Genomic DNA, 26,358 nt, shown 5'->3' on the forward strand with positions numbered 1-26,358 from the left:
CTAAATTATAGTGGAAATATAAGTTTATAGTTTGTGGGGCACTTTGGTTTCTCTCCTAAATCTTGAATAAGTTAATGTTTGCACTGGGACATCTAAAGCACTGTATGTGCTAAGTGTTATCGTCATAATCATCATCGTTGGCAAAGGAAGATGCTATAGAAATTTAAAATTATATTTTTCTTCTGTTCATTCTCCTCACTGCTCATCTCTGTAATCGCGCACACACAATTTTGTTTAAAATGCCTGAGAACAGTTACACTGGAACTACTCTCTCCCCTCTCTACTTCTGTGAAGCATAGTTTCTGTCTCGTGCACCGTCCACCAGAGTTTCCTGTGCAAATATAACTAGAATAAACCCTTTTAGGAATTGAAGAGAATCTGAATTGAATGCAAGGAGGGGTTTACACCTAACCAGATGGCTAATGCAATTAATTGAATACATTTGTCCTTTTGAGTAAAGGCTTGGAGAAAGTTGAGTAAAGAGGACTCCATTTGAGTTAAATTGTTTCTCTTACTGCAGTCCAAAATATGTTAGTTTACAAAATCTTCTTCACATCACTTCCTAAGTATAACTGGTTGATGCTGGTGGTGTCCTTGCACCAGTCTGTCAGTGGAGCATACTGTAACGTAGTACACCTCTACCCTGATAGAACGCTGTCCTCGGGAGCCAAAAAATCTTACCGCGTTATAGGTGAAACCACATTATATTGAACTTGCTGGAGTGCGCAGCCTCCCCCCCCCCCCCCCGAGCACTGCTTTACCGCGTTATATCCAAACTCGTGTTATATCGGGTCGCGTTATATCGGGGTAGAGGTGTACCTAGTATCTAGGCAGAGAGCTGTTTTGATTTTTTGCTCCGCATTCTTCTCCTGTTGTACAGAACTTTATAAATAATCTCCAGCAAAGGAAGTGTCCAATGTTTCGTTAACTCGCTACCGAGGAGGAATCTGAAAATGACCATTTTTTCCTTAACATCCCACTTCAATAGATATTGCTGTCCTGGTTCTCATTTTTAATGCTGCTAAAACTTGCCCAACAATGCCAGCGCTGTTCTCGGATCATACTTTCAGACACTACGCCTATCTTCGGGACAGTCTCTCTCATCTTGTCCCTCCATTGAGAGTAAGTTGTTTTTGGGGTAACCAATCATTCTCTCAGTTGCTGTGAATATTTAGTGAGAACATTGTTCATTCGCCACTGGTGTAACTTTTTGTTTTCAGAAGACTGGTTTTCCCTCAGTGGGGTGAATGCTGCTGTATTTGTGAAGTGTGTGTATGAAATATTAACTCATTACAGTGTGGATTTTGTAATATTTTGGGGTGTCTGAGAGAATAATCAACTTATTTTTCCATATAAAAGAGATGAGTATAATCTAGAGGATAGAAAAGGTGACTAGGAGGCAGGACTCCTGAGTTCTTTTCACTGCTCTGCAGCACCTGGGTGAAATTCACCCCTTTGCAGAGGACCTGCAACAAGGCCCCTGCTTGACATCAGTTCCACTTAAGCCCTGTACTTACGGGTAGGATTGCCCCGTCAAGCTGTATGCCCCCATACCCCATTGGCCTAGTGTGCCCCCTCTACATGGGGGAGAATTTCACCGTGTGTGATCTTGGCAAAGACGCTTTAACAGCACTGTGCGTCACTATCCCTGTTTTATAGATGGGGATGCCGCCTTCTCAGGGGTTGAAGTTTAATGGTAGAGTGCATTGAGATCCTTGGATGGGGCGGGGTCTCTAGAACTGCAAAGTGTTTGTATAATGAAGATGTGAAACTGAAGGTGTTGATGCAAATTCTGAACTAGAAAAGTATGTTGTAGTTCCCACTTTGTAGAATTCTTGTTTAAATGGTGACACACAAAATTGTGACCAAGTGAATTTTGTCATCTGGATTTAGCTTTTTTGTTTTTGTTTGTTGTTTTCCTTTTTGCTCAGTTGCCAGGTAGAAAACTAGTATCCTCCCCTGTTTCCCCCAGTGTTACCCCTCATGAAGATCCTTCCCAGCAGTTCCTGCAGCAGAGTCTTGAAAGAGTTTACAACCTTCAGCACCTAGATCCACAGAGCACACAGGAGCTGCTTGAATTCACCATTCGGTAAGGCTGTGTACTTTTAAGTGTTTTGAGGTCTAGTGGTGAAAATAAGAGCTAAGTATTATTATTATTATTATTATTATTAATAATCATTGTCAGGAGAATTGTTCTAATTCCCAGCTTTCTGAAATGTCTACTGTGGTTCTAGATGTTGTCTGATTTCCCAGTTTGGGCTCTTAGACTGAACCTTCTGAAGAGAATGTTGTGAACAAGATTAGGCCCATGTGAAGTGAAATGGGTGGTCCCAGACCTGTTTCTGTTCAGTTGCAGTTGACACCTGTGACAGTCTCAATAGGGGCCATAGCTTTAACAGGCATGTAGAGAGAACTACCATCTTGTATTTAGAGAGGAGGTCCTTCCAGGACAGGATAACGTTGGGGAAACTTGCACTTCACAGAACAGGAGCAGCACAGACAGGCAGGGCCGGATTAATGCAGGGGCTTTAGGGGCTGCAGCCCAGGGTCTCCGGCTATGGGGGGCCTCGCAGGCCCACGGGCCAGATGCCACGGGCTGGATGAAAAGAAGCAGCGGGCCGCATGTCTCCGTGCCACTGGACACCAGTCCCCGAGTCTCAGCGCCCCCCCGGGCTGGAGCTGCAAGCACCGGCTCACCTTTGTGCCCCTGCGGACCCTAGGCGAGGGGCGTTCAGGGAATCTCTGCGCGCTGCCCCTAGCACCATCTCTGCAGCTCCCTTTGGCTAGGTACCGCAGCCAGTGGGAGCTGCGGGGGCGGTGCTTGCAGGCACGGGCAGTGTGCATCGTGCAGAACGGCCTGGACATGCCAGTCACCTCAGGGAGCAGAGCAGCACGGAGCCAGGGCAGGCAGGAATCCTGCCTTAGCCTTGCTGCACTGCTGACCAGGAGCCACCCGAGATAAGCGTCTCCTAGCCGGAGCGTGCACCCCGCACCCCCCTCCTGCACTCCCACCCCAGCCCTGAGGCCCCTCCTGCCCCCAAATTCCCACCCAGAGCCTGCACCCTGAACCTCCTACTGCACCCTAACCCCCTGTCCCAGCCCTGGCCCCAACCCAGAGGGCCCCCCCGCCCAGCTGGAGCTGCATCCCTCCCGCACCCCAGCCCTGAGCCCACTCCCCCACTCCAAACCCCCAGGGGCCCCACAAAATCTAATAGCCCCAGGCCCACAGGAGAGTTAATCTGGCTCTGCAGGCAGGGGATAAATAGGACTTTCGTCTCTAGGACGGTCAATAATATCCATGGGTTCTCTGCTCGGTGGCCCACTCTGGATCACTCATTTTGACCCTGTGACCTGCACACCTGTTCCCTTTTGTTCAATTTTTGTCCCCTGTACTCCATTGATTTCTGAGTTCTGTGACCCCTCGCTCACTGGAGGGTGTAGATTTCCACTGTTTGGTGGGTTCTGCCCCCCAGTCCCAATCGTCAAATAGTCTGGTCCTTTTCACCCATACTAAATTCACAGGAGAGATTTTCCCCCAAATAGGCAACGTTATTATGCACCACAGTCTGCTTTGTATAGATAAGGATTCAGTATGGCTTTTAAATGAAGGTTTTGTGCTGCCTTTTCCATTTCCAATTCATCTACTGATTGATTTGCATGAACAAGAGACTTGGAAAGAATTTTTTCCCGTGTGCCTTGTCTCCTGGACAGGAAAAGGATCCTTAGTTGAGTGGCAGGAAAGTACTGGACAATGCAATGAAAAAGATCTCAAATGTGGATGCAGCATTCCATACAGGTTTATTTTCTCTCCCAACTTATCTTTGCTGTACGTGTAGCCATAAATCACCTTTACAGCTACTCACTGTAAGGAATCAACTATGTGGTATTCATTCTTTAAAACATGAGTGTGAAAGGTGGATGATGCGTTTCTGGTCCCCAGCTGTTCAGAAACTACTGCACACAGAATAAAAATTGTCTTGGGAATGTTTTAGGAACTAAATGTTGTGGCTGTATGCAGGTGATTTCTTAGCAGAACATCTGAAATCTCTGAAGCACAAAACAGCTATGGAAAGCTCATAGGAGCTGTGAATGCTTCCCTAAGCTGGCGACAAGACGCACTTCTGGTGTGTGTATGTGGCAGAGGGCCACATGTGCAGCTTGTGCAAAGAGACAGCTTAATCGGGAGACAGCATAGCTGTGCATTGGGAATTCATGTAAATTATCTCCATATCTACCTTCCTTCTGCGACTACAGGCAGTACTGCAGTCCAAGGACTGTACTAAAATCCTTGCCCTTTGGCTTTTTTGGGAGGGAGGGAGGGACTTCTGTGCTTTTTAAAATATATTGAAACAAATTTTGGGGGTGGACAAGATGCTGCTACCTTGACTGTTGGGTGGGGAGGGGTAGAAAGAGTTCCTAGCAGTAGGCTTCCTCCTTTCTTGTAATTACTGGTAGCTGGGGAAGCAATTTTCCTTTCAGCCCAGTGAGATGGGATTCCCTAGTGCTTAGAGCACATGACTGAGAGTGGAGGTATCACAGGTTTTTGAGCCAGTCACTTAACATCTCTGATATCTCTGCCTCAGTTTCTCTATCTGTACAGTGGGGATCATGCTTACCTTGCAAGGGTGTGGAGGCTTAATAATGTTTATACAGAAATAAGTATGGAATTGTCAACCACAGAAGCTTTGAAGATGGTCTTCTAGTTATTTGGCTGATTATTAGCCAGGGAAGAGCTCCCTCCCCTCCCATTAGGATGTTGGGGACAAATTGAGCGTGACATGATGACTGGACAGTAAGGAGTCTGCAGTTCTTCTCCTTTTACCCCTCCCTTCCCAAGGAGAAGGGTAAACTTGACTGGCTGTGTAAACCCCAAATTGGCTTTCTTGCAGTTGCATCTAAGGAAGAAGGTGCCCCTCTGATTAGGAAGTAGCTTCTCTGGGTACAAAGATCGGGATTCTTTCAGACCCTTTGCACAGACATAACTACAGCAGGGGGATGCAAGAAACCAACACAATGATTTAAAAAACAACAACTGGAAAGACTAAATTACAAAGCAAAATGCAGAATGAAAAATTAGAAGGCGGACTGTATTTTGTATCTCTGATTTCTACAGAACTGAAGATAAGATTTCTTTTTTTTAAATAGAAACCCAGATTTTGTTTAAAATTCCACACAAACTGGAGTAGTAAAACTCTGCATATTCAGTTAGGGTTTGTTTACACAAACATTTAATTCACAGCAAGCTGGGGTGTGAATCTGCCACACACTAAGTGTCCCTGAGGATCCTGCTGACGCGCTGTAAAAGTTCATTAATGTGCTTTGATCTATCCCACTTTGAAACAAGAGTAGATTAAAGTGCGCTAATGAACTGTTATGCACGTTAGCAGTGTCCACGCTGACATTTAGTGCATGGTAGGCTTGTATGGGGTAAATTTACACCCCAGTTTATCTAAACAAAATGTGTTGTAGATGTGCCCTTAGTTTGCCCTGTCAGCATAATCTAGGCATGGGTGTGACTGATTGCTGTACTGGTATTTGAGCAATTACCTATTGTGTGTTGCATTAAGTAACCGGCTCTTGTAAACTATACATCAGCCAGGGGTAGGCAACTTATGGCACGTGTGCCAAAGGTGGCACGCTAGCTGATTTTCAGTGGCACTCACACTGCCCGGGTCCTGGCCACCGGTCTGGGGCGCTCTGCATTTTAATTTAATTTTAAATGAAACTTCTTAAACATTTTAAAAACCTTATTTACTTTACATACAACAATCGTTTAGTTATATAATATAGACTTAGAGAGAGAGACCTTCTAAAAATGTTAAAATGTATTACTGGCACGCAAAACCTTAAATTAGAGTGAATAAATGAAGACTCAACACACCACTTCTGAAAGGATGTCGACCCCAGCATCAGACTTACAAAATAAGAAATGCAGCTGTGTTCCAAATATAATTGGCTATATGAATCCAGTATGTTCTAAGCTATCCCTTCTAGCTAGCATCAGAAGAAAGATTTCCCAGCAGTTTAATACAAGTTGGTTGTTTGCTGCTCTACAAACATCTGGAGTGTTTGCGTTAAATCTGGAGCCACCCTGCTGTATGGTTCCCATAGGGATGCAGAGTAATGCAGGATGACAGATTAACTGCTGCTCATGTCAGCCTACAAGAAGGGGAGAGAAGTTAACAGGTTCCAAGGTGCCGGCTGCTCTGCCATGCATGTTTTGCTGCTGTTAATTGGGGTGGTTATAGGGGTGGGCAGAGGTAAAATACAGAATTAGGTAACTTCGGCCTTGCCACTGCTGCAGGATTTGGAATGTGTTAAAATTGACATTTTTACAGTGCTTTATGATGGTGTTTTAAGGTATCTGAATTTTGCATTTTCTCTTATTTTCTCAAGTGACCTTCAGAGGCTTGGAGAACTTCAGTCAGAACTGGCAGGGGTGGCAGACTTCTCCGCAACTTACCTTCGGTGTCAGCTGCTCCTCATCAAGGTTAGGCTTCATCTGTGTTCCTAGGGCCTAGAATCATGTTGTAATTGGCTGTGTGTGTTTGCCAGCGCAGTGCTGGGCAAATCTTGCACTTACCATATTTCATGTGTGCTAGTGAGTCTAACCACTTATGAAGTCTGCTTTAGGAAAAGTGATTTATGTGAAATCGTGGATCCAGTGGTGCTCTGAGCACAGGACTGGAAGTAAAGGGCTCTTGAGGTTTGTAGCCTGATCCTGTAATGGTTGCCAGTGGGACTCATTTAATGAGAGGAGTGTACTAAGGTTCTTGCCCCAGAATCAGATACAACAGAATCAAAATTGACAAGTTCAGTATCTTATAGGGAACTCTGGGGTGTATGGCCAGGGCACTCACACACACAGCAAAACACAACCTTAACCATCTTTATTAATACAGTTACTAGAGAAGGGAAAGCCCCAAAGCAATAGCATTAATAGTGTATTAGAGAGATCTTAAATGTTATCTCTTGTATAGCATATGTTCACAGGCTTATATACGCATACCACCAGATCGCCAAGAAAGTGGTAAGAGACAAAGGACCAGCCCTGTTTCTGGCATGCCAAATGAGTCCGATGGACTGGATCCCTAATGCTTGAAGATAGGTGATAGATTATAGCACTAAAATATTGAAGGGTGGAGGGCTAGCTTCCTCTTCATGTGGGTTCTTGCTTATATAGAGCCAGGGATGCACCATGAATATTCATATAAGTACCCAGTCTCCTCTGTCCATATCCAATTTCCTCGCCCTCATAATAGTGGGGTTCCTTTACCTGGTAGGCTAGCATATTAATCCCTATATGCTCATTACCCTATTGCTAAAGCAAGTTTGTGGTTAAATATCTACCAACGATCCTATCCTAAAATATCCAAGCTTAGTATCAGTTCCGTATTCCTACGGTTGCCTCATCTCCTTTTATGCCAACTTTTCTCTTAAGCAAGCTAGTTCCCCAAAATCTAGAGTGACTGTTGGGCCACTTTATCTATGCAAAAGGTCAGAGGCCTATGCTTCATTTATGCTAATTTGCTTAAGCCAGTGTTTTACAATATGCAGGCCTGCAGGTTCCTTGAGTTGCTGCTAGGTAAAATCAAGGCTAAGCTGGCGCTAAGGGCTACAGTTTTTAGCCCAGCTCTGACACTGCTTCCCCTCTGTGCCTTTGGGCAAATCAATTAGACCTTGTTTATACTGTGATTTCAGCCACCGATGTGGCTCCACTGATCTAAACCATGCACCAGGGGAAACTTTGTCTACACAAGGGGTTTGCACAGTGCAGCTACACTGGCTTGAAATCCCAGTGGAGACAAGATCACTGACCCTTTGTTGACGATGGGCTTTGGTAATGGTTCTAGCGGAACTGGTGCTGAAAGTGGTTTGCCTGCTGATGGAACAAAACTATTTTCAGTACTATGCAGAAAAGATTCCTAAGACTTGGAGCAGAGTCTTCGTTGTGCTCTCTGTTATCATATTGGAAACAGTCCCAATAGCAGGTAAACTGTTTTCATCCACTAGGACAACCGTTATCAGCAGAAGGTCAGTTTCTTAGCATAGAGCAGAACTTAAATTCTCTGCCTCATTTCTTCATCTATAAAACAGGAATAATACAGTAACTCTTCACTTAACGTTGTCCTGGTTAACGTTGTTTCATGTTACCTTGCTGATCAATTAGAGAACATGCTCGTTTAAAGTTGTTGTGCAATGCTCCCTTATAACTTTGTTTGGCAGCCGCTTGCTTTGTCCACTGCTTGCAGGAAGAGCAGCCCGTTGGAGCTGGTGGTGGGGGCTTGGAACCAGTGTGGACCAGCAGCCCCCCTAAGTTCCCTGTGTGGCAGCCGCCCAGCAGACTATCAATTGCCAGGCAGTTCAGGTGTCCCTCCCCCCATTGCCGTGTGCTGCTCCTACCCTCTGCCTTGGAGCTGCTCCCAGGAGCCTCCTGCTTGCTGTGTAGGGGTGTGGGGAGAGGGGTGCTAATGTCAGGGTGTCCCCCTTCCCCTGCCTCCCCACTCCCGTACCCCATTTCCACAGAGCGGGGGGAGGGCGGGACACGACAGAGCTCAGGACGGAGGGAGCTTGCTGGCAGCAGCTGCTGTCTCAACTTGCTGATCTACTTAAAAAGGCAATGTACTTTGAGTGGTGTCAGCGTACTTAAAGGGGCAATGCGCATCTCTCTCTCACATGGTGTGTGTGCGTCTCTCTGCCATGTTGTGTCTCCTCCCTCCATTCATGCTAGTTAATCATTTAGCAGCAAGTCATTCCCTGGGAAATATCCCAGACTCCACTACCTCAACCAAGCTTCACAATCGTCATTGCTGTGTACAGTATTAAATTGTTTGTTTAAAACTTATATTGTGTGTGAAATATTAAAAATATAGTCTTTTGTCTGGCGAAAAAAATTTCCCTGGAACCTAACCCCTCCTATTTACATTAAATCTTATGGGGAAATTGGATTCACTTAACATTGTTTCGCTTAAAGTAGCATTTTTCAGGAACATAACTACAGCGTTAAGCGAGGAGTTATTGTACTTACCTAGCTTCCAGGGATGTTGTGAAGATTAATTTAATGTGTGTACATGCTTTGAATATCTACTATAAAAGTGCAAAAGTGAACGATTTGCAAATGATTCCCTTCTAAAAAAAATAACCGTATTGCCTAGTAAAATAGAGGATGGTTATAAAAATGGGGAAAAAATCATTCTTTTCTCTGTGTGAATTTGCCATTTGGCTTCTCTCAATGTTAGGCCAGGCAAATCTTCAAGTAAATTTGCAACCCAAAGAAAGTATTACATATAAGCAGATACAACTCAATGCACTAGTCAATAGCTGCGACAGCAGCTTTTTGCAGAAGCAGTATGTGCTGCCCATGCAGAGAATCAGGGCTTGGGAGTTACCTTGACGGTCCCTCTCCTGCAGGGGGGTGATTGACGTGAACCTATTTACATTGGAGAAGGGGATATGCTACCGTGACCCCCTGGCAAAAATAAGTTCTTTTTTGTAGGAGGTGAGTAGATTCTACTTGAAGGTTGGCTCAGGTGAGGGAAAAGGCAGCGATCTTTCTAAACTACTCATGATTTCATAAAACCTGGAAAGACCATACAATTTAAAATCTTAAACAGATTGGAAAGTGAGACCCCTCCAGTGCCACGTCAGCCCCTTTCATTAGGAAATTAACACTCCACTAAAGTATTTTCTGTGACAGAACAGAAGCACGTAGGAGCAAATCCTGCCCCTTCCCAACCTCTCTGGGATCAAGGGGTCTCAGACGTAGAACTAAAGCTGTTCCCTTGTGCATGGGGCTGGTGGGCCAGGATTTTAAGAGCTGGTGCAGATAGTGAACACCCTGCATGTTCTGAACCTTGGCTCCCGGGGTGTTGCTGTGCAGTCAGATGGAAGGGAAGATTGGGTGGGAGAGGTGGACAGTGTAGGGGGTGGAGCATGGCAGTGGATCTCCCTTGCTGATTCTGTCACAAATCATCAGAAAACAATAGATACTTTGGTACCAGTGTCAATAGCTGTGATTATCCAGTAGTCTTAGTAACTCACTAAATCTTCTCCATTGTTTTTTGGTGGGGATGGAACTGCCTACAGAGGTGTCCTAGAATATTAGTGGGTCCATGAGCTTCTGAGAACAGGCTGTTATGCTTGCCTGAAACCTGATGAGTTCCTGATCTCGGTCTGAGAAAGTGGTGATCATCCAGGATAGGGGAGTGTTTCTTGTTTTCCCAATATCCATATCCTGTACCTTTTAAAGAATACTTTATACTAAAGCTATTCTGGCAAGTAGCTAATAAATTCATACTTGGAGTATAGCTTTTACATGTGAAACCTATGGTGGAGATAAGGTGTATTTGTTTACTTTATTTTATGGAGTTTTCAGATTCCTCCATTTTCTATTTTGCTCATATTTTTAAAGGCACCCCTGCATCAGGCCGACACATTCTCCAGGAATGAAGAAACTGTGAGTGCTGCCTTTTGAGCAGCAAGGAGGGGTTGTCTGGGAGACAAAAAAACCCACTCCCTCTTCCTGTGTTGTTCCCAAGCCCTGTTAGCACAAGAATATAACTTCATTTTCACTCTTAAATTATCGTGTTGGACATTTATCAATATTCCATGGATTTCTTTTGTAGGCCCTCCAGGAAAAACTGTGGAATGTGGCAGCTCCTCTCTACCTGAAACAGAATGCTTTGGCATCAGCTGCTGCAAAACAGGTGAGATTGTAGGAGCCATGTCTTCATGAGGACAAGTCCTCTGGGCAAGGACCTTCCCCATATGCCTCTGACTATTTAAGTAAAATAGTCTATTTTAGTAATCTTGGATTCCAAAAGCAACATGAATTGTGTGTGAAGTGTGGGATGAATGCTACGCTGACTTGTATGTAGCTCCACATGTACTGAAGATATTCAGAATTGCTTGGATGCGGTGGGGTGGGGTGGGGTGTTTTTTTTTTTTTTTTTTTTTTTAAAGAAAACTACACACACTTAGATAATTGGGTGATCTCTAAATTATGAGTCAACCATCTGATTGAAGATATTATGATTATGTAGAACTCCACATTCAACATATTTAAATGCCTGTAGGAAACTAAAAGCTCTCTGCGTGTCGTCTTCAGAGGAAGATCTACCTAGGCTGATTTTGTTGCAGTTGAGTCTGAGTCTAACTAGTCTGACAGTCGCTCACAAGATCAGCTGTGCTAAAGTCACCATAGAATCATAGAAATGTAGGGCTGGAAGGGACCTTGAGAGGTCCTCAAGGCCCGCCCGCCCCCCTTGCCTTAGGCATGACCAAATAAACCTAGACCATCCCTGACAGGTGTTTGTCTAACCTGTTCCTAAAAAGCTCCAAGGACAGGGATTCCACAACCTCTCTTGGAAGCCTATTCCAGTGCTTAACTTCCCTTACAGTTAGAAAGATTTTCCTAATACTTATCTTAAATTTTCCTTGCTGCGGATTAGGCCAATTACTATTTTTCCTACCTTCCGTGGACATGGAGAACAATTGATCACTGTCCTTTTTGTAACAGCCTTTAACATATTTGAAGACTGTTATCAGGTCCTCCCTCAGTCTGTTTACAAGACTAAACATGAGCAGGTTTTTTTTAACCATTCCTCTTAGGTCAGGTTTTTTTAAACCTTTTATCATTTTTGTTGCTCTCCTCTGGACTTTCTCCAGTTTGTCCACATCTTTCCTGAAGTGTGGTGCCCAGAACTGGACACAGCACTCCAGCTGAGGCCTCACCAGTGCCAAATAGAGCAACATAATTACAAAGGCCAATGTCATTCTGGGGTGTATTAACAGGAGTGTTTTACATACAACAGTCCTGTTAATACACCCCAGAATGACATTAGCCTTTTTCGCAACTGCATCACATTGTTAACTCGTATTGAGTTTGTGATCCACTATAACCCCAAGATCTTTCAGCAGTACTACCACCTAGCCAGTTAGTCCCCATTTTGTAATTGTGTATTTGAGTTTTTTCTTCATATGTGAAGTACTTTGCACTTACCTTTATTGAATTTCATCTTGTTGATTTCAGACCAATTCTCCAATTTGTCAAGGTCATTTTGAATTCTAATCCTGTCCTCCAAAGTGCTTGCAACTCCTCCCCATTTGTTGTTATCCACACATTTTATAGGTTTCAGAGTAGCAGCCGTGTTAATCTGTATCCGCAAAAAGAACAGGAGTACTTGTGGCACCTTAGAGACTAACAAATTTATTACAGCATAAGCTTTCGTGGGCTACTGCCCACTTCTTCGGATGCATATAGAGTGGAACATATATTGAGGAGAGATATATATATATGTATACACACATACAGAGAGCATGAACAGGTGGGAGTTGTCTTACCAACTCTGAGAGGCCAATTAAGTAAGAGGAAAAAATTGTATAAGCATACTCCATTGTCTAAGTCATTAATGAAAACATTGAACAGTTCCACACCCATGACTGACCCCTGCTGGACGCCATTAGATACGTCCTCCCAGTTTGACAGTAAATCATTATTAATTACTCTTTGAGTACAGTTTTTCAACCAGTTATGCACCCATTTTATAGTAATTTTATCTAGATCATATTTCCCTGGTTTACCTGTGAGATTGTCATGTGGGACTGTGTCAAAAGCCTTATTAAAATCAAGCTATATCATGCCTACAGCTTCCTCCCCCCCATCCACTTGGCCAATAAACCTTTCAAAGAAGGCAATTAGGTTGGTTTGGCGTGATTGGTTCTTGTCAAATTCATGTTTGCTATTATTTATAACCCTATTATCCTCTAGGTGCTTACATGAGTTCTTGAAGATAATTGCTAAGGGTTCAGAGATGGCTTCAGCAAGTTCATAGTATACTCTACAATGAATTTTATCAGGCCCCCCCGATGACTTGAATACATCCAACCTATCTAACTATTCTTTAACCTGTCCTTTCCCTGTTTTGGGTTGTGTTCCTTCCTCCTTGTTAATATTAACTGTGTTAATTATCTGGTCACCATTAACCTCAGTATTCAAGATGTGGGCGTACCATGGATTTATATAGAGGCAATATGATATTTTCTGTCTTTTTATCTATACCTTTCCTAGTGATTCCCAACATTCTGTTAGCTTTTTTGACTGCCGCTGCACATTGAGTGGCTGTTTTTCAGAGAAGTATCCACAGTGACTCCAAGATCTCTTTCTTGAGTGGTAACAGCTGATTTAGACCCCATCATTTTATATGTATAGTGGGGATTATGTTTCCCAATGTGCATTACTTTGCATTTATCAGCATTGAATTTCATCTGCCACTTTGTTGCCCAGTCACCCAGTTTTGAGAGATCCTTTTGTAGCTCTTTGCAGTCTGCCTGGGACTTAACTATCTTGTGTAGTTTTGTATCATCTTCAAATTTTGCCACCTCACTGTTTACCCCTTTATCCAGATGATTTATGAATTTGTTAAGTAGAACTGGGCCCAGTACAGACCCCTGGGGAACACCACTATTTACCTGTCTCCATTCTGAAAACTGACCATTTATTCCTACCCTTTGTTTCCTATCTTTTAACCAGTTACCAATTCATGAGAAGACCTTACCTCTTATCCCATGACAGCTTACTTTGCTTAAGAGCCTTTAGTGAGGGAGCTTGTCAAAGGCTTTCTGAAAATCTAAATACAAATCTAAGGTTTTCCCATGTTCAATTTTGATAAGACCCATGATGCTGCTACCCTGAAATGACAGAGAACATGCACAGAAAAGCCCAAACTGGAGAATCCAAGTAGAAGCAGAGGAGAGAGGTTTGTTTCCAGGTTACTGAATAGCTCTCTAAGCCGGAAACAAGTGTCTAGTCCTGTTGAGAGAAGATATTGACTATTTGAGTCTCCAGTTAATTAAAATGTAATGAAGAGACAGCTATCACTGTCTGTCAGAGCCCACTGTGCTGTAAACAGCTGTCTCCAGAGACTGGTGGAAACAAAAGTCTGTTAGGCTTGTATATCTTTCTCTAATTGCAATAACTTTACTGGCAGCTCTGCCCAGCAGTACACAGACCCCTCGGCGAGGCTACTTGTTCTGACTGCACATGCAGCTCGCTCCCAGAAAATGAGAGGAGAGGCCAACCTTTCTTACAGTGTAACTTGGTGGTACTTGACTTCAATATGAAGTGCTACTTGCAGAGAAGTTAGCAACCTTCTTTAATAATCTAAGCACTTCTCCAATTTATTTGTGCACATTTTATATGTTCTACTATAATCAACTAATGTAACCTCACAAATGGGATAACTTATTGCCTAAACTTTGAACTATATATTTTAGAGAATCCAGAATGACGTCTATGTTTTGTTTTGTAGTTGAAGCTTGAAATCGTACAGGAGCATTCCTGACTATAAAGTTGATTGCAAGAGAATTGGACACTTTTTAAAAAAAATCAAAATCAAGACAAACCTGAAACTGACCATTTAGATCTTAAACTCAAACAGGGTCTTTGTGGCTGCTGTTTTTTGCTTACCTCTTGTGCTAGCCTACTGTATCAGGACAATTATTACAGGAGTGGGTTAGTGGGCACCAAAAAGCTTACAATGTGGGTGGTTTGAAACAGGATGCAGGGAAAGATGACGACATCAGGAAAGAGAGAGGGATGGGTAAACAGCACATAGACACCTCCCATGAACATCCTTGTTTTTGCAAGATTTCATGCATTGTATTTCTTTTAATTTATTTAGGGCTAGACTCTAATCCCCTTTACATGTTTGGTACTATCTCATTCCATGAATAGTTCAACTGAAATTATGAGACTGAGATGCTATTCATCTCAGACTTATGAGACTGAGATGCATGAGTAAGGTCTCTGACTCGGACGACCACACTCCCCCAGCAGCTGAACAAAATCTGACACAGTTAATCACATGGTGTTTATATTGTAGATTATGGAAGAAACTTACAAAATGGAGTTTATGTACAGTGGAGTGGAAAATAGACAAGTGGTCATTATTCACCACATGAGACTGCAAGCCAAAGCGTTACAACTTATAGTGACTGCACGTACTACTAGAGGGTAAGAATTACTTGCAGGGGAGGCTTCTCGAATGGGTTAACTGCAAAAATCCAGTTCTCTCAAGCTTGGTTGCAAATGACAAAGGTAACTTACATGTGTAATACATAATCATATGTGAATTACAGGTCATTAAAAGACTGTTGAGAATGAGATGGTTTCTTCATTTATCTTCAAAGCACCTGTTGAACTACACAGCATAAAGTCAAGTTATGAACTTGCTAGGAGTGTACAAACCACTTGGGTTTTTTCCTCTGACACAAGGATATGAAATACGTATCTAATCGCTTCTAATTTGATAGGGCATCATTCATTTTAGACCTGAAAATTTGGAGTTTATTTAAATAGGAAAATGTCAGCTGCATATTAAAAAAAAAACCCATCATATTTATATTAATGGATTACTCTATAAGCTTGTTAATGAGTCTTTTCTTTTAGAAAAGAAAAAAATCTTTTGACTGACTTATTTCTGCAGTGGATGTTTTAGGCACTAGTACTGCAAATACTTAAGCATGTGCAGAACTTTGATCAGATGAGTGGCCCTGTTTAGTTCAATTTGATTATTCAAGTGAGTAAAGTTACACACGAGTTTAAGTGTTTGCACAATCAGAGTCTTATGTTATGTCTGTACTGGAGCTGGAAGGTGTATGAGACATACCTGCAGTAGCTCTGATCAAGCTAGTGCACTAAAAATGGAAGTGTAACTATTGTGGCACGAGTGGTAGAAGGGTCTAGCCATCCCAAGTACATACCAGTTCAAAATGCTGATTACGTACTTGGGCAGCTAGTCCCTCCCGCTGTCATGTTGCCACAGCTACACTTGGATTTTTAGTGTTGCTAACTCAATCAAAGCTAGTGCGGATATGTCTCCTCAAGCTGGAATGTACACTTTCCAGGTGCACTGTAGACAGACCCTTAGTTCGTCATGGTTAGGGCACAATATTAGGAGGCTGGATTTTTAGCTTTTATTTCCAGCTGTAACACAGAGTTGCCTTGGGAAGTCACTTAACCTATTTACTTCTCAGTTTCCCATGTTACAATGCTGAAGTTAATACTTTCTTCACAGAGGTAAAGAATCTGTTTAAACGCAAAGATTTATTTTATGAAACTATCATTGCTGGCCTCTCATCTGTAAGATCTTGCACTTTCCACAAGCACAGGATGTTCCAGAATCTCTAGATACTTTTATAATGCTGGTAGGATTATAACCAGTTTTTAATTGGGGGAGAAAAATAAAAAGAGCCTTTTATCTTCATTTCAGAGTGGAACCCCTTTTTGGAATGTGTGAAAATTTTTTACAGGAAGTGGATTCTTTTCAGAGGTGAGTTCCCCATTGCTCTTTCCCTTTCTATTTAAAAAAAAAAAAAAAAAAAAAAAAAAAAAAAAACTCAAGAACATTGATACAAAATCCTTTCTCAGGAAAGCTGAAAATAAATGTTATATGTAAAAAGCAACAAAGAGTCCTGTGGCACCTTATTGACTAACAGACGTATTGGAGCATAAGCTTTCATGGGTGAATACCCACTTCGTCAGACGTGTCTGACGAAGTGGGTATTCACCCACGAAAGCTTATGCTCCAATATGTCTGTTAGTCTATAAGGTGTCACAGGACTCTGTCGCTTTTTACAGATCCAGACTAACACAGCTACCCCTCTGATGTTATATGTAATTATAATCTCAAATAGAATGTGTCAAACTGACCTTAAGCTTTTAAGATGTATGTAATTCTAAAAAATAAAAAAAATCCAAAATTGCATAGTATAGAAAAATTTTGCTCTCAATCTACACAGTGGGTTTCATCTTGGATATCTGGCTTTCTTTGCAGCTCCTATTGCCACCAATGAGATCTGTGCATATAGGGCCTGATCCTGCACCTATTGAACTCAGTTAGCTCAGTCGTGTAGAATTTGGGGTCTTAGCAAAAACAAAATATAACCACGTAAGTAGAGAATCACTGGGTAGGTCCGAAAACAGAATCCCCGCCCTCCCCCCCCCCCCGCCCCCCCGCTGTTTTCTTTAATGAATGCACCATATGGATTATTAAAAAGCTTCTTATGGCTTGTAGCAAATGCCCCAAGATCATAATCCTCTCACATTATTAGTTAACAGATTTAAAAATCTTGTGCAGTTTTTGGCTTCACTTTTAAAGTGTCTATCACTGTGGTGTCTGTGATTGTCCACATGCATTCCACTTCTGGTGTGTATGTGCCAGATCAGATTTTTTGGACCAGCAGTATCCACTGGGGTTGTGCCTGCATGCTGGATGCCCTTGCCCACCACCCACCCATGGGCATAAAGACCGAATGAGCCCAACTGTCCCTCAGTTCCTTTTTACCATCCATGGCTGCAAGATGGAACCCCTGCAATGTCCACTTCTCTGCACACGGTGCGACTTTACTGAGTGTGTGTGTGTGTGTGTGTGTGTGTGTGTGTGTGTGTGTATGTGTATATATATATATATATATACACACACACACACACACACACACACACACACACACACAATATATATATATATATTGGAGGTGATGGGGGAGAAGATATTACATTGTTACACTAGAATGAATAAAACTCCTCTTATTAGTGTTATGGACTTCCCCATATGGCTGCAATCAAGCCCTTTGGGTTCAAAACTTGCTCCTGTCGCTCCTTCTTCAAGATGAGACTGAAAGTCAGAGAGGCTCATCTTAACTTTTTCTCCTGGATGCTCAGCAAGCGCCGCTCAGATACGGAAAAGAAGGGCCTACTGGACCTGAACAGGCTTCCTCTGTGAGTGCTCTAGGAAGAACACTGGCAAGTGGAGGAGCACTTGATCCAAGGAGTGGTTTCCTTTTCTTCACCAGATGGAGTTACTCCTTTCTACTTCCACTCAACCGGATAGTTTCAAAACAGTTCAGGAACTTGTGTGTCATGTGGTCGATAGGGTAGAAATTCCTGTGGAGGTAGTGCAGGAGAAAAAGCATAAGCTTCTTGACATTCTTCTCTCCTCCATGCCCAGAAGGCTGGCCTTGCCAATTAATGTTAGAACCAGCAAAATAAAAAATAATAGACCCTGGCATCTATGGCACCTTCCTCAAAAAAAGGCAGATATGTACTATCAGATCCCTTCAGGTGGGTTGAATATTTTTATGTGCACCCAGTTTGTGGGACTTGGTAGTAGCAGCTGTGCATGAAAAATCCAGATAGCAGGGATCCCCAAAAATGACTCAAAGAGAAGGATCTGAAAAAATCAGATTTACCTGGGAGGAAGAAGAAAACACAATTGAGCCGGCAGATGCAAATTGCAAATTACCAGGTGTTCTTGTCAAAAGTAGGATTACATTAATTGGGACAAGGCATCACAATTTACTGAAAACTTCCCTCAAGAAAATAAGGAGGAACTGTTATCTCTCGTAGTTGAGGGACATTGGGTGGCTCAGATATCACTGCAGGCAACATTAGATACTTCAGATACTGCAGCATGTTCCATAGCCACCTTCATTGCCATGCACAGGAGTTCATGGTTACAATCTTCTAGAATACTGAGGGAGGTCCAGGCAACAGCTGAGGACCTCCTATTTGAAGGTTGTGACCTGTTCAGTGCTAGAACTGATGAAGTCCTGCGGTCTCTGAAAGATTTGAGTCGCTCTCCATTCCTTGAGTCTGCATGCCAGCCCCAAGCATGTCGGGTAACAAAACTACTCTAGACGAAGGCCCTCCGCATGTTACAGTAGAACCTCAGAGTTACGAACTGACAAATCAACCACAACCCTCATTTGGAATTGGAAGTACGCAATCAGGCAGCAGCAGAGACCAAACCAAAAAAAGCAAGTATAGTACTGAGTTAAACGTAAACTACTGGGGGGGAAAAAAGGGAAGGCAGCATTTTTCTTCTAAATAGTAAAATTTCAAAGCTGAATTAAGTCAATGTTCAGTTGTAAACTTTTGAAAGAACCATCATGTTCTGTTCAGAGTTACGAACGTTTCAGAGTTCCGAACCATCTCCATTCCCGAGGTGTTCGTAACTCTGAGGTTCTACTGTATAATTGACAAAGATCATCAGAGCCACTGAGGAAGAAGTAGAAGGCCTTCTGCCTCTTCCTCTGCTATTGCACAGCCCGTATCCCCCATTACAGCAGCAAGACTGATGCTGCTGTCAAGAGCTTTTCAGAGCCTTTGGAGGATCTGTACCCTTTCCCACCTGACACCCCTTTTGGTAGCTTCCTCTTTATTTTCGGGTGGCCTGGAATTGAATTACCTCAGACCACTGGGTCTTAGAGATCAATGTGGGGTATTCCATTCAATTCAGACTCTTCCTGCCCCCCACCTCTCTTCCCCATTCCTCTTCAGGAGCCCCTCTTAAGACATACTGTTACAGCAAGAAGTTGGCTCCCTTCTAAATCTGAGAGTACTGGAAAGAGTTGTTTCTGGAATTCAGAGGGGAGAGGGGTTTTACGCATATTATTTTCTAGTCCCAAAGAAGGTGGGTTGTCACCCAGTGCTACACTGAAGATGTCTCAGCAAGTTCATCCATCATTTCAAATTGAGGATGGTAGCTGTCGCTTCCATAATCCCATCCTTGGATCCCCAAGACTGGTTCGCGGCTCTCTACTTACAAGACGCATACTTTCACATAGCAGTTCATCCAGCACACAGAAAATACCTGAGATTCCAAGTGGACACTTTCCACTACCAGTATAGTGATCTGCCCTGTGGTCTTTCAGCAACACCCGGGGTATTCATCAAGCACTTGGCAGTCATGGCAGCTCACCTGAGTAGACAAGGGATCCAGATATATCTGTACTTTGACAATTGGCTCATTCAAGGAAAGTCACCACTACATCCAGGCCTAGCATTGTTGCATCTGACAGCATGGTTAACTACTATTAAAAGAAGCTACTCAGGTCCGGAACATATTGGTGCGTAGCAGAAAGGACTCTACTAAACTGACCTGTGCAGGAAACTAGAAGAGGTTCTCTATTATTCTACACTATTTGCTATCCCTAAAGCATTCAGAGCTATCCATTAACTCTATAAGGATACATTTAGCAGCAGTATCAGCACATCCTCCTATTTAGAGTTGCACCATTTTTTCCCACCACCCTGTAATAACTAGATTCTTTAAGGACCATATTTATGTGTCTCTTCCCGTCCTCCCCCATTCTTTTCCTGGAATCTTAATATAGTCTTAGTTTGGTTAATGGAGCCTGCTTTTGAGCCCCCTAGAAACATGCTCTGTGTAATACCTATCTATAAAAACTGCCTTTTTTTAGCAGCTGTAACAGCAGCTTGAAGGCTAGAGGAAATTCAGGCCCTCATGGCTGGTCCATCTCAAAAGACAAAGTGGCCATTAGACCTCATCCTAAGTTTTTTACTAAAATTGTCTTCAATTTTTTCATTTGAATCAGATGTTCTTTCCTACACCCCACTCCAACCAAGGGGAAGCCAAACTGCTCACCCTTGATGTAGTTAGCGTTATTTCATATTGCCTTGACAGAAAAGGCCATTCACAGAAGCTCCCCTAAGAGGTTTGTAGCATTTACTGATAGGGTGAAACGTTAGGTAGTATCTACCCAGTGACTGTTTAAATGAATATCTTGTTGCATTAGGTCATGCGATGACTTAGCTAGATTAGATCCACACAGGCAGGTTAGATCCCACTCTGCCCGGCCTCAAGCAGCTTCTCTGAGAAGCATAGCAATTTTTTCTAATGCTGAAACCGAGCTTGAAACTTGTCCATTTATTCTGATATTTTTAAAATGTTTCTACTGTCACGATAGAGGTAATAAGATCAAGCTGAAGCAATAAGTGGTTTAATTGAGCAGCAGAGTCTCATTGAGTGACTGTAATAAGCATTTGACTTTTGTTCAATATATTTTTAACACGCACAGATGTTTTATTTCTGACCTGCCCCATATGCAAGACAGTTTTGTGGATAAGCTGCTGGACTTAATGCCCAGACTGGTGACCTCCAAACCTTCAGAAGCGGTGAAGATCCTGCAAACAACGCTACGACAGAGCACCTTCCTTCACCTTCCTCTTCCAGAGCAGGTCAGTAATCCAGAGAGGAATGAAGAGCAGCCCGAGGTTCCAGGGTTAACTCTGTCCTGGTGGAGCAGGAGGCTTTTATGGCCTATTTGGCTGGCTAGTCATGAGGGATATTTCTTCAGCTATTGCACAGTGTTTCCAGGACTGTCCTCAAAAAGTTAAGGAGCTTGAATAATTTTTAGATAGTGTCAGGAATTTCTAAAAGTTGACATCGTGTTTTCTTAGATGTTTGTTTTCTCCTCCCCACCCTCTTCCCTTTTCCTCCCAGATCCACAGAGCTACTTCAACTATTATTGAACCTGCTGGCGAGTCTGATAACCCTTTGAGGTTTACATCAGGACTCGTGGTGGCATTGGATGTTGATGCAACTCTGGAACATGTGCAGGACCCTCAGAGCACAGTTAAAGTTCAGGTAATGAGTGATTCTTCCTAAAGGGAAACAAGAAAGTAAAGTCTTTGAGGAGAAGTTTGCATTTTCCCCTGATGCGCACCATAGCAATATTAGTATTTCTAAATTATAAATAATTGTGAACTTTAACAGCAGTGAGGAATTTTTTTGTGTAGCTAAACACAACAGTATGTTTAGAGACTGTCCTGACCCACGAAGTCCAGATCTTCACTTACCTAAAGATTGTAAGAGTTTGGTTTGAGCCCATCTCTTCTTACATAACAGCTAGGAACATCAGGTATGATATGTTGGATCACAACACTGGTCTGTCAGAAACACTGCCATGCCACTCTTGGATTGCAGACTCTTCAGATGGTGCCACCTTTTGTATTCAAAAATCACCTAGCACATTGTGAACATTAGCAGAAACCATTAATAAATGCCAATAGAAAAATCTGTAGTGGGATGAATAAAATTATGGAAGCAGAAGAGGCTTTTCTCAAGGATATATAAAGATATAAGCCCATTGCTCTCCTTTGAGGTAAGTAACTAAACTGCAGGAAGTTAATTATTTTTTTTAAATGTCGCCAAGAGGATGCATGTGGAATGGTACTAAGTAGATTATATAGCCCTACAAAGTGTTCACTATTGGACAATTACCCAGTGTTTGGTGCAGGGGAGAGTGCCACCTTCAGTATATTTTTTGTATACCATGGTCCTGAATGGCTGGTGTATAGCCAGTAAAACTAGAGGATATGGAATCTTATCAACAAGATACACTATGCATTCCTGCCTTCCTAATGGTAGCAAAAAAGTACCCCCATAATGTGTAAATTCCAAGTACAGTAAATGTTGGATTGTTTTGCCTCTTTTTCCATAGGTATTATATCCAGATGGACAGGCACAGTTAATCCACCCTAAACCATCTGACTTTCGAAATCCTGGTCCTGGAAGGCACAGATTGATAACTCAGGTTTACCTTTCTCATACTGCCTGGACAGGTAAGGAATAATCAGATTGAGTTTATATGCTTAAATGTTGCTGTATCTTTATAAACAGGAATGTATCTTTTTGTACCTCAGCGGTTTGGTACATAGGGTGCATCTCACACACCCGAGAGAACCTTTTTGGAGGGCTTCTGTGGATTCTGCCATTGCCTCCTCCCGCTGAGCTTCCACATCCTTGAGGAATCTCCTTAGTCCCCTCTTGACCCTGCAGGTACTTGCACTCCTCTGGCTGACTGATACTATTTGTTAATTAACCAGAGGGGCTGCTGTTTGACACAACACCTTCATGGACCTTATAGCCTTTAGAGTGAGACACCAGAAACTAAACTGGGGTCACCCCTCCCAGCACAGAGCATTCGCCCAAGACCTCAGAACATAGTGAGATCCTGGAAGACCAGAGAAGGGCTAATGTCGTGCCTGTAAAAGGGAGGAAAAGAGGAGCCAGGGAACTATAGACCAGTCAGCCTGACCTCAGTACCTGGGAAGATTAAATCTCAGGAAAAACTTCCTAACTGTAAGAACAGTGGAACAGACGTCTAGGGAAGTTGTGGAAGCTCCTTCACTGGAGGTTTTCAAAAGGAGGCTGAAGCCATCTGTCTCGGATGGTTTAGACACAACAAATCCTGCATCTTGGCAGGGGATTAAACTAGATGATCCTTGCAGTCCTTTCTCACCCTATGGTTCTATGATTCTACTATTCTGATTTAAATGCAAGCAGTCGTGTTAACATGATCCTGGTAATTCATTGGTCTAGATCAAGACAGAGAATTTCTGGAACTATGTGTACGCCACATAGTAAATTTACTGTTGATTTGTTTACACTCTTCTATGCCAGGGTTTCTCAACCTTTTTCTTTCTGAGCGCCCACTCCCCTATGCTATAAAAACTCCGTGGCCCACCAGTGCCACCACAACTGGCTTTCTGCATATAAAAGCCAGGGCTGGCATTAGGGGGTAGCAAGTAGGGCAATTGCCTGGGGCCCCATGCCACAGTGGGTCCCGCAAAGCTAAGTTACTCAGGCTTCGACTTCAGCCCCAGGTGGCAGGGCTCAGGGCCCTGGGCTTCAGCTCTGAACAGCGGGCTTCGGCTTTCTGCCCTGGGCTCCAGTGATTCTAACACTGGACCTACTTGGTGGACCCCCTGAAACCTGCTCGCGGCCCCCCAGGGGGCCTCAGAACCCTGTTTGAGAACTGTTGCTCTATGCCATATAAAAAGGCATTTATCCCTGATGAGATCTGTGAGTTTGATATTAATGTTCAATATTACTTGGCTTTTCATTTGCAACATGCTTCAGCAACTGGCAATATGGGGCTCTAGTGGCCAGACCACCAGCACAGAGGTTGGATGTGACCAATGTATGACACCAATGCAAGATCAATCAGATGAAAATTCACTTTCTGCTTGGTATTTTGTTGTCCAGTCAATCAGCTGACTGTGTATTGTGTGTGTGTTAGTTTGGATTTTTTTCTTTTCAGAGCCCTGTCAGATTGAAGTGAGGTTACTTCTGGCGTACAACTCCAGTAAGAGCAAAGCGTCCACTAGACTCTCAAAATCCACCTGGATTGACAGCATGGAGGCTCTTCCACCGTCTGAATATGGCATTGAGGGAACCATACCATTCAGCAAACCTGTCAAAGTGTATATAATGCCAAAACCTGCCAGACGGTGAAGTCAATCACTAACAGACTTTATTTGTGGGATTGTTGGGTTATATGTAAACGAATTGCTATGTTCAAGATAGTGAATCAGACCAAAACAGTGTTACCGTTAATAATAATAATAATAAAAAAAAAAAGATACCTCAGAAGAAGACAGCTACAAAATAACAAATGGCATCCCCTATCGAAAAGCTGGTTGATTTTTAGAAAATGTACCAGTTTTTGCAGATGGTTGTGAATGGTTTCATTGAATACACAAATAGTTACATTCAATACACAGACATTTCTAAATCAAAGCAACAAAAACAAGACAATTCCTAATTAAGATTGGCATTCCCTCCGTTAATATTCCCACTGGGCCAAATTCTGCAGTCCTTAATTGCTACCTAGGCAAAACACCCAGTGGCTTCCCTGGGAGATTTTTCCTGAGCGAGTGGTAGGTACAGCTGGCAATATTTATTATGCAAATATATAGTAAGGATGTAGATGCGTATTAGTGTCTTATGACTATGATAAATCAGGCAGAGTTTTAGGCATGTCTAGAATGTGTATTCGTGCATTGGTCCTTGTATGCCCAGTAAAAATCCTTCTCTAAAGAGCTGTCATGCTGGTGCAAGAGGTACTTCTCAAAGTTGTATAACTTGGGCTGGCTCACACCTTGTGCACCATATTGAAATTAGTGGCGTTGCATGGGGTATTAATCCATGCCAAGTTTGGGGTGTTGTCTGTTTTAAAACAAAAAATCTGTCACCAACAATGAGACTTTATTTTGAAGACTTAGGTTGGTTACCTAACATAGAGTAATAGCAATGCAACATCCGTGTAAAATCAGTGACTTACTTTCCTTTCCCTAAAACGATAGGGAGGCAATATATATTTACCCAATGAACTTAAACTCTTCTTCTCAACTTCGTTTTGTGTGACTCCTTATGAAGAATGTGTGGCACAGGCTTAAGAGTTAATAGCTGTTTTGTTCCAGTATAATGCAGGCTCTTTTTGTAATCTTGTGCCGAGCTTATCTTGCTATGGTTAGATAATTAGCCTTCCAGTTTGTGCAACTCTGCATCAGTTTTGGTAGTCAAAGGAAGTCTAAGATCTGCTTCAATAGCTGGTCACACTCAGTTAAGTGACATTGAGCTACGTTGTGCCTATCCTTTGAGAAGGTACAAGTGGTGGGATCAAAGGTATTTGGAGATTTACCTAAGAGGTAGGCACAGTTTGCAGCCCTTCAGTCAAGGAGCAGGAGGATTGTTCTTGGCTCGTGTCTACTGGCCCATGCTCTGGGAGGTGTTCTACTTACCTGAGAGATGCTTCTGTTGGGAAGGTGTCTCTGTACCTCTCTGTAACACAGGGCTGTGCCTCTTGTGATTTCCAGCTATGGCAGATAGGTTTTACCAGAAGCACTTAGCCAAATGTTGCCTGTGTTCGTAAATTATTTGTAAAAATGTGTATTTGTAGCAAGTTAACTGAATTGCTAAAAAATGCTTTTTCACTTGCATACAAATTAGCATAAATAATTTTGCATAAAACTCCCTTTAAGTGTGCTTTTCTACAATAAAACTGAAACCCCCAATCTACCTGGTTTCTATTTATTATAAGAGTGAACATGTATTGCTGTAGGGGTTTGTGCTAATGAAAAAAGAGGTCACTACTTGTTTAGATTAAGATATTGGCACACTTCAGGAGTTGAGGCACAAAGCCAAATGCCTGCAACCACTCAGCTGTATTACGTATTCCTGAATGAAACCTCACTTCGTAACATTATTGCTCTTACAAATTGTTTTTATATTTCACCTTTAGGGCCCTGGTTTGAAAACAGCCTGCAACAGAGTTACCAGCTAACTGCTGTGTGGCGGCCTAAGTTCAGTTCCCAGCGGACAGGGTTTGATGTACATCTCTCATTATGAAGCTGTATCCTGGGCAAATTCTTGATGTATTGAGCTACCTCCTGACAGATGTTCTTACCCTTGTTTTACACTTTGGCAATATTTGTATAGTTTGTCCTCCCAATAAAAAATTTGGATTCAATTTATGTCCATATTTAAAAAGCCACCACAACTGATACCCTTGCTAGCAGACGGACATGAGAATCCAAGGACTGAATGAGCCATGGAGAGTGAACTACCCGATCAACCCTAAAAGCTGTCCTGCCATGTCAGGGTGAAGCCTGTTGTTGGGCAATAGAAGGAAGCTTTGACAGCTGCTGCCTGTTTTTCATATAAACTATCATGTTCCATTGTTGTTAATGAGATGCCGTGCATGAGCACT

At 42.7% G+C, this 26,358-nt stretch overlaps 1 protein-coding gene across 4 annotated transcripts in view; it reads left to right on the plus strand.

Annotated features, from left to right (window-relative positions):
- Nucleotides 1–26,118, plus strand: part of INTS4 (integrator complex subunit 4) — a 52,830-nt gene extending 26,712 nt beyond the window's left edge. For 3 of the 4 annotated variants that reach the window (XM_005290558.5, XM_005290559.5, XM_065596052.1), the window contains exons 14-24: nt 989–1,122; nt 1,932–2,089; nt 6,397–6,490; nt 10,626–10,706; nt 14,883–15,013; nt 16,272–16,331; nt 20,881–21,040; nt 21,306–21,449; nt 22,306–22,426; nt 23,908–24,097; nt 25,891–26,118. In XM_005290558.5, coding sequence (XP_005290615.2) covers nt 989–1,122; nt 1,932–2,089; nt 6,397–6,490; nt 10,626–10,706; nt 14,883–15,013; nt 16,272–16,331; nt 20,881–21,040; nt 21,306–21,449; nt 22,306–22,426; nt 23,908–24,097; nt 25,891–25,903 — 1,286 coding nt within the window. In that variant the 3' untranslated portion in view covers nt 25,904–26,118. Of the gene's footprint in view, nt 1–988; nt 1,123–1,931; nt 2,090–6,396; nt 6,491–10,625; nt 10,707–14,882; nt 15,014–16,271; nt 16,332–20,880; nt 21,041–21,305; nt 21,450–22,305; nt 22,427–23,907; nt 24,247–25,890 lie in introns of those variants that run through there. The other variant, XM_005290561.5, reaches the window with a different exon arrangement.
- Nucleotides 26,119–26,358: the final 240 nt, after the last annotated feature.

The sequence above is a fragment of the Chrysemys picta genome, chromosome 1 (assembly GCF_011386835.1).
Source record: "Chrysemys picta bellii isolate R12L10 chromosome 1, ASM1138683v2, whole genome shotgun sequence".
Classification (NCBI taxonomy): Eukaryota; Metazoa; Chordata; order Testudines; family Emydidae; genus Chrysemys; species Chrysemys picta.